The sequence below is a fragment of the Eleginops maclovinus genome, chromosome 7, assembly GCF_036324505.1.
Source record: "Eleginops maclovinus isolate JMC-PN-2008 ecotype Puerto Natales chromosome 7, JC_Emac_rtc_rv5, whole genome shotgun sequence".
NCBI classification, from domain to species: Eukaryota; Metazoa; Chordata; class Actinopteri; order Perciformes; family Eleginopidae; genus Eleginops; species Eleginops maclovinus.
Window position 1 is genome coordinate 22,195,318 of NC_086355.1, and position 18,969 is coordinate 22,214,286.

Below are 18,969 nucleotides of genomic sequence, written 5' to 3' on the forward strand. Positions count from 1 at the left end.
CATTTTTGAAAATTAAACCCTTAAATGGTGACTTCTGGTGAATTTTGGAGAAACAAATTGAGACTTAAAAATTATGAAATTAACTTTCAACAGATTGAAGGTAGCACATATTACTGCATTCAAGCATTACATGACCATGCTCCTACTGATAATTATCAAATGGCTGTGGAAAATACTGGAATTTTCACTTAGGCTATGTCCTTGTCTGGGGTTTGGGGGACATAAACAGTAGCCTACTACATTCTCCTGACTCAGCAGTACCCAAAAAAACTAAAGCTTTAATATATTTAATTAAATGTATTGCCAACTGGGGTTATTCAATAAAAAAAAACTAAAGGACCAGGAGAGGCCAAAGTAACAATAAGTAACAACAGGAGAATACCTATTTTGAGTAGAATAAACGTGACCTACCACAAAGCAAAAGTCAAACACCAGAAATAAATCTCATACTCAAACATAGAAGAAATGTCCCCCTTCACTTCAGATATTTACAAACTATTTACAATTAAACAAGTAATATTTAGGTATATTATTGCTGTAAGGTGAAACATCCTAACACTTTTAGCTGCAAACACCCAACCGTTTCAAAGTGCAGAAACACTTAGACTGCCTGAATGACTTTTCTTTCCTTAGCAACCGTTGCCTCTACTAAACAAAACCCAAATAAGCAAGTCACGTTTTAAAAGAAATCTGTTGTTTGGAACATTATCTTATAACTTAGCCTAGTTATGGTAGTTTAAAGAGCTGCTCCAGCCAAAAAACACGATTTGGCTCTCATGTTGCCGTAGTTTTAACTTAATAACCTCAGTCGCATATTTTCTATAAACACGTTTTCTTTCTGTTTTAGATTGATGCCAGCAATACACCACAGGTGTATTAAATCTGTTCATATACAGTTAGTTACTCTCTGAGGTCATAGAGAGTGCAGAGAGTGATGTGGTACAACAGGAGGTTGTAGAACAAACCTCTGGAATATGTCAGAAGGCCTCCAGGGATGAGTAAGAAAAAGACCAACGTATAGCTCACCTTATTTGGGTACACATTCTTATAGAACATCGCATTTGGTCACACACCCACATTTCTCCTATAAATTGCATGCACAAAGAGATTTCGGGGGGACTTCCACAATTGGCTCTGGGAACCCCGCATCGCCCGTGTTGGTGTCTGATACTATGCTGTTGTAATAAACCTTATTATATACAAGCTGGTGTCTCCGGAGACTTCTTCATCATCTTCACAAACATCGCTACAAGATATACTTCACTACTGAACCCAATGACGGATGTCTAGCATCAGTGCCGCCGCTCCCATAACGCGCATTACGCGCTGTGCGTAGGGCACCAAGTGTCGAGGGGGCACCACCAAAAATAGCCTAATGAAAAATCGTCATAATAATTATAAGGCCGAAATTATTTCAGTAGACTATAGAAATATGAGGCACTTTTTAGGCATACTACTCAAAGGTACCGATGGTGCCCCCCTCTCCCCTCCCCTCCCCACTCACTCATCACAACTCATAATGTTTTTTTATTGGGGGGGGGGGGAGGGCATCATGAAGGAATTATGCTTAGGGCACCAAAATGGCTAGCAGCGGCACTGTCTAGCATCCATGGATTTTAAAGCATTTTGAAAGAAATACCCTAACCCCTCTAACAGTAACGTTACCCTTACAATGTCTCGTTAAAAGAATGGAACTTAGCCTACCTTACAATGAAACTCTCCCTGTTTTGTCTGTCAACTCCCTCCAACTTTCGCCGTATTAATTTCAGTCTAACTCATTAGGCCAATCCTGTTAATCCTGTCGACCACGTCGTTGAAGTTTGCTGAAAGCAAGGCCTTTTCCGAAATCTGACGTTTATGTTGTACTCTCTTAAACGTTAGCACAGCAAAGCACTAACACGGACACACAGCATATTGTGGCAGAGAGTTGGTGGTGATGAATATTGTTATTTGTCAGACCTACTGTCAATCCTCTTTACATGAACGCGCAAGGACGCGCACAATTGATTCAAAAGGTGAATTGACGAATAAAAAAATTAGATATCGTCCCATTGACCGCCAGCCAAACGCTTAACATCTTGAAGCAGCGCTTAATTATGTAATGCCAAGTTTGGCCTGTGAGAGCCACTGTTTTACAGTTTACTTTGTCAGTTTGTCTATGCAATGCACAGCAGCACAAGCAAGTAATGAATCGATAAATATAACAGAAACACGTCCACGTGACGGTTTTTGCTTTTGTGAATTTTTTTTATTAAGCATCGCTTCATCTGCTTAAATGGACGGGCCGCCACTGCTGTTTGTATCATATTAAAGTACATATGTCTGGATTATGGATTGACAAAACAATCATCTTGTTCATATGTTATAGATTAAATATTTATTAATTGAATCTGGAAAATAATCAGAAGATTAATCCATATTGAAAATGTTAGCTTCAGCCCATTAAATAAAAAACGACATTATGACTGTCAACAGTTTGTTGCAGTTGTATATCATTTAAGTAACAGAGACTATAAGCCAGGGGTGTCCAAACTTTTTACACCGAGGGCCACATACAGAAAAAATATACGAAGAGCTGGGCCACATAGAGGTGAATATTGCCTCATAAGTTAAGTTATAAGTTAGCAAAACAAACCAAATGTAGGTGAATAATGCACAATACTTGAAAACGCTTTCAGAAAAGAACAGCCTACATCCCGTCACTCTTGAGGGTTTCATTTATTTTGTTGGCAGCTTATTCCTTAAAACAGAAGCCTCAGATTGCTGATAATAAGAGTAAATATGAAGGTTACATTTCAAGCTTGTTATGGAAATACATTTTTGGGGCTTTTTTTTATTATCAACTAGATTTGTTAGAAAATGTTTTAAATTCTAAATGACTAAATTTATTTGAAATTGGGCTCATTAATATATTTTAACATATATAGTTGAGAAGTACAATATAAGACAAGCAACAGTTTATGTATGGGCCATATTGCATTATACTTTTAGAATTTGCAGAGGGCCGATTCAAAATGGTCTGCGTACCGCATTTGGCCCCCGGGCCTTAGTTTGGACACCCTTGCATAAGCACTTAATTATGTTCACTGATCACACAAACCATGAATAGCGTCAGAGAAGAACAGCTAACGCAGCGATCACACGGTTCCACTGCGTTGACGCTTGCTGGTGGGCGTGTCTGGCGTTTGGGGTTAACGCGACCAACAACCAATCACATTAATCCCCCGCCCCGGACACACATAAGCGCAGTTTGATTGGCTGGCGCTTCCGTCAACGCTTGAAAAGTTGAACTTTTCTCAACTTTCACAGCGAGCAACGCAGCCAAAGCGAAGCAACGGAACCACAATGCAGTTTGGCAACGCTTGACGTCACCCCATTCAAAGTGAATGGAAAGGTGCGTCAAGCGTCAACGCAACGGAATCGTGTGGACGGGTTTAGAGTTAGTTGCCATCACACGTTGGCCTGTGTGATAAACGCCTGGTAATGAATGGGACACGTGTTGAGTGCTGTGGATTACGTACTGTGCCTTTAAACCACGCGTGCCAACATGCTGAGTCATGGTCTGCTGGTTGCAAGATGAGGAGAGATTAACTGCTCTTGCATTTTTTCAGATGAAGAAAGTTCTTAAAACTTTACTTCCTGTTGAGCTGTAGGGAAGGTCTGTGCCTTTCATATGATGGAATGCACTGAAAACTAATATATTTGGTATAAATCACAGACACTTTCTTTAAATTCCATAAACTAAAAATGTAAAAACAGTGTTTCTCACATTTCTCTTTATTCAGTAATCACTCTCCAAACACCTTCCGGGCCGCTGTCATTATTTCATCTGGGCAACATTGTCTATAGATCCTGCGGGGTCCATTTTGTGCAGCAAAAAGTGTCCCTGCACCTGAGCGGCGCTGATCTCAGAGTGGACTGCCAGCGCTTGCTCTGCGAAGCGGTCCGCTTCAGAGGCAGGCTGGCCCGGGTAGAACCTCCAGAACATCTGTGTGAGCTGCCGGTGCGTGCAGTTGCCGATGTACTGCTTCAGATCCACACGGCCGGGCCGAATCAGCGCCGGGTCTAACCTGTATACAGAGATTGGAAGAGAATGTCACCGAAAATACTCTTAAATGTGGGTAAAACTCACCAGGGATGTAAAAAACGTATTTTTAAAAGATCTTAATAAAGAGAATAACAGAGGGTTTATATTCGCAGAGCCTGAAAACCCAAATTGCCATACATCCTGTAGACACAGAGCGGCTTTAGCATTCACAGAGAAGTTACATCTTTCACATAAAAATAAAATGCATTTTAATATACCAATAGTTAGTAATGCAGCTTTAAGTTTTTTTATTTTATTTATTTAATTTGACCTCCATTGTAGTTTGAGGTAGCTACAATCATAGTGTCGGTAGTATGTTCTTTTTTGTTTCAGATTTGTATAGTATTTACAATGTTTTATACAATTGGTAGCTCTGACCTAGGAGCAGCTTTTTAAAGGTTTATGACCAACTAAGTGCTGAGCTATTTCATTTTGCCCTCCCTGTATTTTTATTAGAGCAGTCAACTGTAACGTAGTAATTTGGAAACCATCACACGTTTTACAAAGTTTGATTGCGTAGATGTTTACCATGAACTGCATCTGATTTCTTTCACCAGTTTTTCAGGCATTTCTTTATTACAACACATGTACTCGTTTTATCTCCAACCAAAATACATGTAATTACTAGTACTTTAAACTTGAATTATCATTAATCAAATATTGTGATAAACGCAACTGTGTTTGACAGCACTAACTTTTATTCAAGCGATACAGATATATCCCTAGATGTTGTTTTGATATCTTGAACACTGAGCCCTGTTTCCTAAGTAATGTGGGGACCAATGTTACCCCAACAGTACCTGTCAATGAAATTGGTGGTCATGAAAACGATTCTGGCCTCAGAGGAAGCCACTCCGTCCAGAGAGTTGAGCAGGCCGCTGAAGGTCAGTCGGCCCATCCCCTGGTAGGCCGAAGGGTCTGCAGGAGAGGATCAAATGGATTAAAAAATAACTCTTCAGAAGAGAATGAAACACAACGACTGAGTCTGTCTGCCACAGCCTTACCTCTTCTACTCCCAGATGATACATGAATGGAAACTCAAATCTGAAGAATTAAGATTTTGAGAGTTTGGGCTGTTACCTCTAAAACATTTCTACTTTTATGCTAGTGGAAGAAAACATCCAAAATCCCTATTAAGAAGAGTTTATTTTCCAACTTTGTCTATTTAAGACTGTAGAACTCTTCTTAATTCATCAAAAGTGAGCATTAGATAAAGACGCATTTAAACATATTTTATAAGTGTTTGAATACAAAAAACTGTCTTTATGTAGATAATGAATTTGGGAGCTTTATTGTGATTTCTCTTAGATATTTCCTGTGGGGGTGGGAGAGAAACTCCCTCAGGGGGAACACTTTGCATTGATTGTAGCCTTTGCAAACCGTTAGCATGCAAAAATAAACATACAACACCAAATGGTCTATATTTATTCCTATCTATGCTCTGAAGCTCTCTGCAGAAGGCTTCGTTCATAGCCTGATATATATAACAATTTATTCCTAAACACAAAGCAAATAGTACATTACTTTATTGCTGTTAGCAGCATTATCTGATTGTGTTTTAAGACAAGTACAACATTCCCTCTGTTCTAAGTCACTTCATTTTCCCCTACAAACAAAGCAGACCCCAGGTTCCCATGCTGCTTACTCTCTGTGGGCAGCAGGTCTCGGCTGACGAAGGCTGCGTCTACGTCCTCCAGCAGGATGATGCTCTGCTGCGGGGCCACGCTCAGCAGGTGGTTCAGACGGTCGTCCGAGAGGCTGCGGTCACTCAGGCTCATCAGACAGATGCTGTAGCCCAGCTCTCCAGCCAGTGCCGTGCTGCCATGAGATGGGCAAAAAAAGATGGAGGGGAGAATTTAAGTACTCAACACAGCCTTTAAAGGTCACAGACAGGAACAGGTGGGAAGGGTGGGAACCCAAAGCACACTCACATAAAGCTGCTCTTTCCACAGCCTGGGGGGCCATACAGCAGATATCCTCTTCTGTAGGGGATGCCTGCAAAGAGAACCTTTATTATAGAAGCATGATCATACAGAAAAGAAATCTGGTGAATAAAAAAAAAAAACATTTAAAATGACACAGAATATATACAGCTCCGGAAAAAAAGAGACCACTGCAAAGTTTCTTAAATCTTTATCTCTACATGTATGGCAGCCATTCCAGTGTCTCTTGAATTTCAACACAGAGAAAAATTGTCAGTAGTTTATAGAATACAACAATAACAAAAAGTAATTTAACTCAAAGCAATATCTATAAATAATAACACAAAAGAAAATGATAATGCTGAAGTGGTGTCTTAGTTCTTTCCAGGACTGTATAAGATATATTTCCTTTTAAATGTCAAACAATATATTCATAACTTTCTTATGATATACAACAACATAGCATTAAAGAAATCATGCAATGACACAAAAAAAAGAAAAACTCAAAACAAAAATGCTCCTCCTGTTGAGTAATGTTTTTTCTTTAAAAAACTAAAGTATATAGGTTGCAATAGAAGAGAAGTATAACAAATACTCGGAAACTGTATTGTCCACAGAAATAATGAATTCCCTTAATCATCTTTTTATATAAATCCTTAAAGTAATTAATGAAGATCCTCTGCTTTGGAATCTCTGCTGAGTTGATGCATTCAAGTGCAGGTAGGAAACTGAACTTGCACAACAAGACTCTCAAATGTTGTTAATGTAAAAGTCAGTCAATTCAGCAATGAAAACATGTATTATATAACAAGGTAACAAAGATAAAACACTCAAACACTACTTCCATAAGCACTGCTTGAATGCCCTACCTCTGTCTGTGTACCACTTGGGGTTTCCGATGAACTCCTTCACATCGTCTACGATCCGTTCGGCCACGCCCTCCTCCAGCACCACAGAGCTGAGGGGTCGGCGTCGCCGTGGAAACCCAAATGGCCTCCACTCGGCGCCCATGGCTGTGTACATCACGGTCCGCCCCTCTTCCTGCTTCAGAGCCAATTCCCTTGCTGCAAAACATGATTGACAACTTCACTGAATCTCCTTGAAATGTAAAAGAGACGCAACACACGTCTAGTATTCTGCAGCTCTATTATATGCAGACCTGCATACAGCTTTACCTTCTTGTAGGATGTTAAAGAAGATTTGTCTGTCCCTGCCTAAAGCAGTGAAGGTTACAGACTCCCACGGGGTGCCGGTGTGCAGATCCACCATTTGCTTCTCCCTGGTCCTCTCCACCCTGATCCACTTCCTGCCGTACCTGCGGAGACAATACACAACAGTGTTAGAGGATGTAATGTTGAATGTTAGAGAAAGGTAATTGTCAAGCAGATTAATAAATGTAGGGATTAGCTCAGAATTTAGTATGCCATACAAAATGATGAAGCTTTAAAGAGGACATATTTTATTTCTACATTTCATATCATATCATTTCCAGGTTCATATTTGCATTGTGTGCCTCTACTGGGACATGTATTCATGCTTTAATGTTCAAAAAGCTCTTTATTTTTCTCATACTGTCTGTGCTGCAGCACCTCTTTTCACCCTCTGTCTAAAACCACAGCCCAGTCTGCTGTGATTGGTAAGCTGGCTGGCTCTGCTGAAATTGGCCAACCGCTTATAGATGTGTCGGAAATGTTTTTGTAACTTCCTTCATTGTCTTTGGAATAACTTGAGAATAAAAATTGCCAGGGGAAATATTTTTTTGTAAACATCAAAGTGTTTTTTAAGAGGCTGAAATGTACCATGTACCCTGTTTTCTTAAAGACTAAAGCCTTCATTCTTCCATAAGGGAATAACATTTAAAGTGAAAATGTAAACAATAGAGTCATTTTATAAAACTTGCTAAAAACTGTATGTATCTTGTATCTTGTGTTTTAGTCTTATTTGAAACATGGGTTAGTGGTGCACATCAGCCTATAGTGGTCTGATTAGGTATTACATCAACACACTGATTAAAAATGATTTTGACAACAAAACTTACACTTGCCCTACTTTTGTTTAACAAATTCCACTTTTCTTTTTTTTAAAGGAAGACAAATAATATAATTTAGAAATAAATCTTGGTAAAAATAATTCTCCCCCACCTGTTTCAAAGCTAATACAAAACTATTAAAATACATATTAGCAAGATTAATCTTGCAACCCCTTTTTAAAAGCCTGTTAGACATTATATCAAGAAAAGAAAGAAAACTAATTAGAGAAACTAATTAATAATACCTCACCAGATGTGTTGCTCGTTTGCCTCTCAGGGCTTCTATATAAATTGGATTTAAAGAGGTATATTTAGAGAAGTGTTCTGACCAGATGATGTGGTTTCCAGGGCTCGGGTGGAAGTCAAACTGCGTGTGAACCCGTCCACTCTCATGTGCCAGGTAGGAGGTCTCGACGCTCAGGTGCTGGGTGTGTCTGGCGTGCTTTGTGATCCAGCTCAGCAGCCAGTGGTAGCTCTTATCCCTGCTGGGGACCTCCAGAGTGATCATGTAGTTCCTTCGGAAGAAGATCATTCCAACCTGGGCGCTCTTCCTGGCCACTGCCATAGCTGTCCCAATCCCCACCAGTCCGAACCCAGCCCCAAAGTAAGGGTTGTCCTTCAGGCCATCCAGAAAGTCTGAAAGGGGCATGATGCTGATGTGTGCACAGCCCCTGTGCAACCAGACTCTGTAGTAGTTTGAACACCTTTTATAAGCACAAACCTGCAGGCAAACTCATTTGATCTGTGCAACAAACTCATTTGATGACAGTCCAGGCTACACTGTGAGTATGATGGGCATCTGTCAGTAGCTGAAGACTTGATGCCAAAAATGGAATATTATAAAATAAATAACAATTGATGCTATTTTCTAATACAACATCCGGTCATATATAAATAAATAATAACGCTAACATCTTACTGACTTGCCTTATTTGTCCTCATCGCATACTGCTGTTTATAGGCTATGGTTTCAAGTGTAAACAGCCGACTCAAATCCCCATGCGTAGCTACTTGAATGGATGCGACCTCTACTACACTTCCTGTGTTCGTCAAATATCCTTCCGATTGTCGCCTGCCTTCGAACATTCGTTCCGTGTCCCTGTTAGTGTTAAAATAATGTTGCACACTAGCTATTGTGACTTAGATAAATATGACGATTAATAACATAGTTTGTGCATTTTTCTGTAGCTATTACCGACCCTAACAGCATAATTAGTTGCTCGTTGGAACTATGACATGAGCAGATTGCAACCAAGAGGCTAACAAATGATAGCTTAGCTAACGTTAGGTGCGATGTTATTACCGTATTATTTCCACTTTCTATCATCATAAAGAAGTAAGTGCTATTTAGGTTACTACCTCTCAGTATTAAAGAGGACACGGTCCTTACTAACACAGTAAAGATGGGTTTCTCGAGCTGGATGCTGTTGACTGGTAAAGGTTGATGTTGTGTTTGTCAGATAGAATGGACCTCGGAAACCCAGGTAGTAGGTTCACATTCAGATTGTACTGCAAATGAAACAGACAGTGTGGAAGTCAGATCCTTTACTTAAGTAAAAGTACAAACACTATGGTAGTAAAAGCCCTGATTACAAAATGAAGTAGAAATGCAAAGGTATTAGCATTCAAATATACTTGAAGTACAAAAGTAAAAGTATTCAATCGGCCCATTTCAGAATAATATGAACTAGAGAAGTATTATCAGCTAAATGTACTCTAAGCATCAAAAGTAAAAGTTATCTAAATACAGAATATGTCTTTTCACAGTATACTTATGCTATGCTTATTGTTATTATCCTGTTTTATGTTGTAGTTTGTCAATGTGGTTTGTCCATTGAAGTACAGTTCTGCATTATACCATATCAGCACATCATGGGTTATATGTACAAAGAAAGTAGTAACCGCGAGAATTAACATAAATGAAGGGAAGTGCGATATTTGTCTCTGAAAAGTAGTGGAGTTGAATTATAAAATAGTATTAAATGAAAATACTCAAGTAAAATACAACTATTTAAAAAGACAGACTTACCATGCAGTAGTAATTTGTAGCGGGCCTACTAATAAACTCACAATTATTCATCTCATGCTTATAATTCATTTTAGATACTGAAGTTGCACAGTGTAGTTTAACACGTGGAAAGAGATGTTGTTGTTTGGTTAACCATAACCTAACCCTAACCCTAAATTAAACGCCAAACAGGAATAACTGGAAAAGGTTGAAATACCCAAACATAAGTATATTTAAGAGAAAATTAAAAAGGTCATCACTTCTTGCCACTTTTATTAGAATTTAGGAAATCTGAGATATGTTTCTTATTGCATGAGTAGGCTGTGGTGAATGGTTGTGTTGCATTTAAAAATAAAATATATCAGTAATAGAGCCATTGTTCCTCTGGACCATCTACACCTGTCTACAGCTCTTATTGGAACTAGATTTTACTGGACTGATAGGTCGTGTGATAACTTACAAAAGTGTGGTTGTGGAAATTCCTCATGAATCCCAATTGAACACCTGGCTTAAACATGTCATTTTTTGCTTGTATAGTATGTGTTAGTCTTTAGTATTTTGTATAATATTACATTCAGTGCTTAGAATCATTCTCACAGAACCAATGTGTTTCTACTTATTTTGGCACTGAATAAAAGTGCTGAAATTGGAAATATCACAACCCACAAACAGCTATCACCTGTATGAATTATAGTGTGCACCTTATAATGAATTTAGATTGATCTGTTACAAATGTTTGTTTTTGTTTGCTGTTCCAAAATGTACCAAAACTAAATGTTGTTCTTATTTCAGATAAAATGGCGACCGTGGAAGATCATCCAGTTCATAAATATACTCCATCGAGTAAAAAACAGTTGGGAAACTACAAGTGTTCTCAATGCAATGATGTCTTTTCCAAGCCAGCTGTCTTGAAACGCCATTTCAAAAGCATCCACAGTGGTCAACATGACCCTAAAGGCCCCTTCCCCTGCAATGAACTAGGTTGCCACTTCAGCAGCACAGAGTGTCAGGAATATCAAGCCCACTTGGTATCCACACATGGTCTATCACTTATTCCATGCATATTCAAGGCTTGCAAATACTCATTCCTCACACAGGAGGAGATGGAGAGACACTCGCTGGGCCACATGCCCTTTGGCTGCTTTCAGTGTCAGTTTGTAACTCTCAATGTAAAAGACCTGAGGGACCACCTCTTTGAGCAGTTCCCACCTGACGCTCAAGGTAAACACAATAAAGTATTTTATGTTTTGCTACAAAAATAAACATTTTGTCTGTCTTTCTGTTAAACATTTGCTTTGGTTTTCAAAAAGAGCACATGTATGGTTTTGTGGGCCGTAGCTCTACTGCTCTGTCACTGAGAATAAGATTTACCATTTTGGCACATCTGTCCACAGGTAAGGATACTTCAGCCACTGCTGTATGCACTAAAGAAAGCCACAAGTCTCAAATGTCAAGCAGGCCAAAAAGGAAACTGATATCCGACCCAGCTTGTGAATCATCAATACCAGAAGACAGGAAGGAGGAACAGTCTGGGAAGCAAAAGCAAAATATTAAAAGAGTGAGAAAAGCAGTGGAAAGAGTCCAACCTTCAGCAGAGGACGCTGCACCACCGCCATCCAAAGGTATGAACACCAACCTTCTTCATACTTTATAGTGAGTAGTTGATATTGTAGTTATTAAATACAGTAAAGCGGGATCAATGCTCCAAACCACAAAGTCCAATAGCAGTGTTGGCCTACAGGGGCACATTCAGCAGAACCCCATTACCCATTCTATTAGAATTGTTGTCAATGGCACCTCTATGGCAGTATGCTTGATTGAATGCCCCTTTCAATAATGGATTCGGTATAGGCCACTAGAGCCCATGCTCAGAAGAAATGTCTATATACTTATAGCCATATAGTGTATCTACATTAAGCAGCTATTTTCAATACTTGTATCAATGGTGATGTGAAAACAGATTTGAAGGAATTGATCGGTGCAAAGGACCAACAGAGAGCTGTCAGCTGATTCTGTAGTTTTCCTGGGCTTTACAGAGCTTTTTAGTCAATTTCAGCTCGCTGTTTATGTGTCTAGCCCTCACGTTTACATTTTTGGTTCATACTTTCTCACAAACTTTGCAACTATGTTCAAATACATTTCATTCCTCTCTTTCCTTCAGAGTACCTTGCGGAGGGATCAGAGCGCACCTATCGCACCAACACCTGCCCCAAGTGTCGTCGCTGTTTCAAGATGCGCTCCCACCTGCAGGAGCACCTGCATTTACATTTTCCTGACCCCAGCCTCCAGTGTCCCACCTGCAAGCGTTACTTCACCAGCAAGAGCAAGCTACGCATACATCGACTCCGTGAGGCAGGTGAAAAGCTTCACCATTGCCACTTGTGTGAATATTCTGCAGTGGAGCGGAATGCAATCCGGCGCCACCTTGCCAGCATGCATGCTGACAAAGCAGAAGGTGTGAGTCACAGCTATCCCTGCCCCACCTGTAGTCAAAGCTTTCACCAGAGCAGGGTGCTTAAGGCCCACATGAAGACACACAACATCCTGTCAGACAGCAAGCCAGGGGCCTGCTTCCAAGAGGGTTGTTCTTTCAAGAGTTCTTCACACAAAGACCTTCTTAAACACTCTGCCGAGGTGCACGGAGTCAAGGTTGTAGAGTGTCGTCATCACGCCTGCGGTGCAATCTTTCAAAGTGACCCTGACATGGAGGCTCATTATCGGACGCACCTGGCCTACCACTGCTCACAGTGTGATTTCTCTTGTTCCAATAAGATTGTCTTCCTCCAGCACCAGAGGCACGGTCACCCAGGAAACGACCGGCTTTCCTGTGACTTTTGCTCCTTCGTCACATTCAACCCCGTGGAGTTTGAGCAGCATGTTGGACATTTGCACGCCAACGAGAAGATCCATTGCTGCTCCCAGTGCAGCTACGTGACCTCGCACAAAAGGGGCTTGAAGCGACACATGCTGATGCACAGTGGTAAGAAAGGGATTGATTTGAATGTAATCTGATTCTCACCTTACAATATTTCCAATTTAAGCTATGTTGTTTGGTTAATTTTCATACCTTTGGCACGATATTCAGATTTTTTGTTTGTTACAGGTGAGAAGCCCCACAAGTGTAGCCAGTGTGACTTCAGGTGCAGAGATGAGTCCTACCTCTCTAAACACATGCTCACTCACTCAGAAGACAAGAACTTTATGTGCGCTGAATGTGGATACGTCACTAAATGGAAACACTATCTGAATGTCCATATGAGGAAACACGCTGGAGACCTCAGGTATATACTTCAGTAGTTTCTCTTATGAATGTAATTTATGTTTTCATTGTATTATTTATACACTGCTGGGTACACAGAATTAACAAAAAATATGTGTTTATTATTTTCTTAGTAGATAAAAGCCCATACATACTTGCTACACCCACACAGGTGCTTTCTGTGTTTTCCATAATCTTCCTGTCTGCTGTTCTAGGTATCAGTGTGACCAGTGCCCCTACCGTTGTCACCGCATGGACCAGCTCAATAGCCACAAATTACGACATCAGGCCAAATCACTCATGTGTGAGATCTGTGCTTACGCCTGCAAGCGCAAATATGAGCTCCGCAACCACATGTTGGCCAAACACTCTGGAGAAGAGAAACAGCTGTCCGTCTATAAGTGCAAATACTGCACATACACTACCTGCTACAGACAAGCCCTTCAGAACCATGAGAACTGCAAACACACCAAGCTGAAAGAGTTCCGCTGTGCCCTCTGCTTCTATTCCTCTTTCAGTAGCATCAGCCTCTTCCTGCACAAGAGGAAAGCTCATGGATACGTGCCTGGGGACAAAGCATGGCTGGAGAACTACGCTGCAAAGGAGAAAGAAAGGAATTCTACCGAGTTCTTGCAGGACTTTTACAATAAACCCTCAACAGCCAATGAGCAGTCTGAACAATCCACCTCTGAAGGACATCCACCTTCTGAAACAGAACTATCCGATCTTCCTAATTCGGCAGATCCCAGTGCCTGCAAGGAATCCATAGTTGGTAGACAAACTGTGGATTCTGTGGATGTTTTTGATGTTGTCAATAAAGGTATTGCAGATGATCCTCCATCTGGGAACGATCCCGAAGAATACTGTACTCTTGTTTTAACAACACTCTCAACGGCTGACTATCAGAACCCCTCTTTGCCAAATCAGGAAGACAGTTGTGCAAAGAAAACCCCAAGCTTGTCCAATTTAAACTCCAATGGCTCTGACACATCCCAAAAGAAAGCAGGCGTATGTACATGTTCCTCAGAGGAAGACAATATAGCTATGGCAGATGCAGAATGTGAACAAAGTGACTTAGACGAGAATGATACAAGTCAACCAGTAGAACCAGGGGGGTGTCAAACACCTGAAGTGGAGAATGAAGGTGGACCATTGAGTTCCACTTATCCATCCGAGTCTGCGATCCGTCTCAAAGCTATGAAGAAGCACGACAAGGACCAAGCAGAGGCCATGGTTCTTGAGGGACGGGTACAGATGCTTGTTGTGCCAACTGAAGACGTTTTTCGTTGCGACAAATGCTCTTATGTAACCAGTAAGGACACCGCTTTGAAGTACCACTGCCAAGCTTTGTGTAATGGTAGGATAAAGGGACACAAGTGCCAAGCCTGTGGTGCACAGTTTATACAGAAGCGAGGCCTTGAAAGCCACCTTGCAAAGAAATGTCCAGCCATTCCACGAAAAACAAGGACATTTGTAGGAAATTCAAGTAAAGAAGAACACAACTCGACTTTAGGCCAGGAAGGATCCAAACAACCAGATGAGGAGACAAATTCCAATCATTCAGAGCTTCTATCTTTACCAAAAAGAACTTCCTCAGATTCAAACGATCAGGAATTCGATCTGCAAGAACAAGAAGATTTTACATCCAGTGAATCAGGGCAGCAGCAAAGCAAAGTTCAGACGAATACGCTTTTGAAAGTTAAACTTTCAAACAAGTTTTCTATCAACAAACAAAGAAATTTCCAACTGCCAAAGTCCCTTTATGCTAAAAAAGATGGGAAATTTGAATGCAAGCTGTGCAATTTTTCATCAGTCAGGCTTGCAACAGTCAAACGGCACCTCTCAACCTGCAGAAAAATCTTAAGCAACAGAGTGAGTGAGATCATTCCAGAAGTGGAGGATGAGCGTTCTAGCGATTCGGTCAAAGGAAAAGAGGACTCGGTGGAAGACTACAATGGCAGAACTGGGAAAGTTTCTAAGAAACGTCCAATCTTCTCTTGTCCATGTTGCCCATTTAAGTGCAATCAGAAAAGGGCATTAGACAGTCATGAAAAGAGAGGCTGCCTAAGGCCACATGAAGTCCAATGTGCCATGTGTTCATTTGTAGCCAAATCTAAATTGTCCTTGACCCGTCACATCCTGTTTGCCCATGACAAAAAGAAGGGTGGTGTTGCTAAACTTTTGCAATGTGAGCAGTGCACCTTCACCTGTAAACAAGACCGAGGCATGACACAGCATGTTGCGCTCAAACACAAAGGCGTACAACCCCACCAATGCCGGTATTGTCCTTTTAGCACCACAAGGCGTTATCGCTTGGAAGAGCACGAGTCTCTCCATACAGGAATCGGCCGCCACAGCTGCAATATATGCGACAAGACCTTTGGGGCTGTGACCAAATTGCGCCAGCACAAGATGCGCATCCACGATAAACAACCGACACACTTCTGCTCACTCTGTGACTTCACTGGCTACACGCTGGACGATGTAAGGCGTCACAATCTCAGGTGCCACACGGGGGAGCTTCACCACGCTTGCACTCATTGTAATGCTCAGTTTAGTACAGAAGTTGCACTAAGAAACCACTGTAAACGTGCACACCAGCTCCAGGTTAGTTTAGCATGTAAGCAGTGTCACTACACATGTGGAAGTGAAGTCGCATTGAAGACTCACCAAGAGAGCAATCACCCTCAGGTGAAGTGCAACACCTGTAAGGAGTCTTTTCAAACAAAGGAGAGCCTTGAGATACATCAAAGAAGCCACCTCACACATCAGTGTCATTTGTGCCCCTTTGCTTCCAAAACAAGGCAGCTGTTGGCACAACACCTTCTGAAAGAACACGAGGACGGATCTCCGGAGTACAAGCCTCTCAAGTGCAGCTCGTGTCAGTTTGCTTGTCGGCATCCGTTGGTGTTAGAGCAGCACCTCCGTTCACATGGAGGCAAGCGCCTTTACAAATGCACAGACTGCGAGTATTCAACAAGGAACAAGCAGAAGATCACGTGGCACATTCGCATACACACTGGAGAGAAGCCGTACAGCTGTGAGCAGTGCAGTTATACCTGTGCTGATCCATCTAGGTTAAAGGTAAGTTTATAGTATGTTATTTATTTATAAGATGAAAGTTCTCTTTGAGAAAGCCCCTAAAGGCAATGTCAGGGAGGTCTAAAATATGTTTCTGTCCTGAGTGGATGACGTGAGAATAGGTGCAAAGAAAGTTTGGCCAGAATACTTTATTCAAGTGTCCCTTGAATAACCAAAGGACACTTACCAAAAAGATCGAGTTTTCTACACTTTACTATAATATACCATACTATAATATTAATTTGACAGAGTGAATATTATATATACTTTTTTCAGTCATGTTTTATAATTACTTCTACCACAGCTTCACATGCGGGTTCACCAAGAAGAAAAGAAGTACCTTTGTCCAGAGTGCGGCTACAAATGCAAGTGGGCGACTCAGCTGAAGTACCACATGACCAAGCACACAGGTATCAGCAGGACATAAAGCTTGATGTTATATTATTTGATCCCTTTTTAAAACTATGCAACTACTTAAACTTTCCGTCAGCTGTTTTTTTATCAATGCAAAAACACATTGTCATTGTGAGGCAGGATATTTCTGGAGATCCTTATTGATGTTCAGTAAACTTAAACCTTGACTTTTAACACAAAATATATTTGCTATAATTTTTGGTTGCATGATTTTTACATATGTCTTCAAGTCTTTAAATCAATTCTTTGAAATCCATTTTCCAAGTGTAGATTACAGATTGGGTTTTGAGCATTTAATGCTGTGAGGAAAATAACATTTATTTGTCTATTTCAGGGGACAAGCCATATGCCTGCGATGAGTGTGACTACCGCACTAACCGAGCGGATGCTCTCCGTGCCCACCGGGACACACAGCACTGCGACCTGCGCCCTTATGTCTGTGAGAAATGTGGCAAAGCTTTCAAGACTAGTTTTATACTGAAAACCCACCAGCGGCAACACAGTGACGATCGGTCTTACACATGCGGCTTGTGCCAGAAGGCCTTCCGGTGGCCAGCAGGTCTCAGACATCACTACCTCTCACACACCAATCAGCAGCCTTTCTGCTGCCGCCACTGCTCCTACAGAGCCAAACAGAAGTTCCAGGTGGTTAAGCATTTGCAGAGGCACCATCCGGAAATGCCAGTGGAGCAGGGGGTGGAGAAGGACTCTGGAGCGGTACGCCTAACCATTAAGGAGGCCATGAAGGGAACATTGGATGAGAGAGCAAAACAAGTGGTGGAGAAGAAAGGAACAACCGAGGGGGAACAGGAAGTAGTTGTTGAGGTTTTGCAGAGGAAGAAACACAGTGAGACAAAAAGCTGATGAGAGGGCACAAAAGATGGAGTTGTAATGTTAGATTGTGGATCACTATCAACAAAAGGAACAGAGACATAACTGTCGTACTGTAGAGGTCTAATAAAACACATCAGTACTAAAGACCGCATATAGGAACGTATTAGACATGGTCAACGTTACGTCGCCCATTGTTTTCTGAACTACTGTTTTGAAACCCCAACTTTGACTTTCTCAATTGTTTTTTCAAGAGTGACCATATTTGAATAAGAGGGTGGAGCTGAGGAGGCATGTTACATCTCCCAAGCAGTGGCTCGTCAATCACAAGGTAGCACCGCCCTATAACATTCACTGCCTGTTGTTTATTTTACTCTAAATATGACCCTCATACATATCATGGTGTACTGAAGAAGACTTAAAATTAGAGATTGAGAACATAAACTTGTCAGGAAAATGTTTTCGGAGGAAATAAATCAAGTGGAAGTAGGGGTCATTTTCTCATAGACTTCTATAAAATCAAACTTTTTTTGGATCCAGTTGAGTCACTGGCTGCCAGCCATTAGAAATCATTTTCCGGCTACTTACTAGGCTAACTCCAGTAAGTACATCAAATATCACCTATTATGCAAAATGCACTTTTTCATGTCTTTTATACATTAATATGTGTCCCCGGTGTGTAATGAGACTCAGAAAGTGTCAGAAAAAAATACAACCATCTCTCTTTTCCTCCTTACACACATCTCAGCTCCCAGCTGATCCAGCTTTGCTGTCGTTATGACGTAATAAGGAAAATGTGGTCTGGCTTTACATTGACAATTGGCAACACTGTCCTTGTGGTAAACCGGCGAGAGAAATAATGCTTGATGTGGTTTGGAACATAATATGGTGTTTAATCAGGGTAGCGTTTAGCTGAGTATCTGCCGTTAGTCCTTCTGATACTTCTCTCTTCGCAAAGCTCTCTGTTACCATGGCGACGCTACAAAGGGGCGTGGCAAGCAGCACCTAGTTCCATTTAAAGCTACAGACCCCGAATCAGCACTTTTGTAACAGGGCTGAAATAGGGGGGTATGAGGCATGCTGCAGTGGGTGATCTGTTTGGTATTTTGAGCAAAACACTTCAAAGACAAGCTTTGTATAGATATGGCCCTACAATATATTGTTCAAATACAGCATAATAGGGGACCTTTAAGTGAGTGTGTGTATTGAAAGTAAGTGTAATGTGGGAAAAAAGAAACCGTCTTTTTATGAAGTAATTTGATATTTTCTTGTAATAAAGAATATTGTAGATATTGTAAATAAATGACCTTGAACAAAGAATGTGTCATAAATATTTGC

The 18,969-nt window shown here is 41.0% G+C and overlaps 2 protein-coding genes across 2 annotated transcripts; one reads left to right on the plus strand and one right to left on the minus strand.

Moving 5' to 3' along the window:
- Window positions 1-2,699: 2,699 nt before the first annotated feature.
- On the minus strand, window positions 2,700-9,107 carry LOC134867201 (mitochondrial chaperone BCS1). Its single transcript, XM_063887596.1, has 7 exons — window positions 8,368-9,107; window positions 7,185-7,324; window positions 6,879-7,073; window positions 6,019-6,082; window positions 5,733-5,905; window positions 4,888-5,005; window positions 2,700-4,070 (listed from the first exon to the last, which is right to left on the minus strand). Exons 1-7 carry the CDS (start codon window positions 8,685-8,687, stop codon window positions 3,821-3,823), a joined length of 1,260 nt encoding a protein of 419 aa, XP_063743666.1. The 5' UTR covers window positions 8,688-9,107; the 3' UTR covers window positions 2,700-3,820.
- A 34-nt stretch (window positions 9,108-9,141) lies between these two features.
- On the plus strand, window positions 9,142-18,945 carry znf142 (zinc finger protein 142). Its single transcript, XM_063887591.1, has 8 exons — window positions 9,142-9,374; window positions 10,839-11,267; window positions 11,441-11,668; window positions 12,208-13,026; window positions 13,150-13,327; window positions 13,521-16,389; window positions 16,691-16,796; window positions 17,135-18,945. The coding sequence occupies exons 2-8, from the start codon at window positions 10,844-10,846 to the stop codon at window positions 17,662-17,664; spliced, it is 5,154 nt and encodes a 1,717-aa protein (XP_063743661.1). The 5' UTR covers window positions 9,142-9,374; window positions 10,839-10,843; the 3' UTR covers window positions 17,665-18,945.
- The last annotated feature ends 24 nt before the right edge of the window (window positions 18,946-18,969 follow it).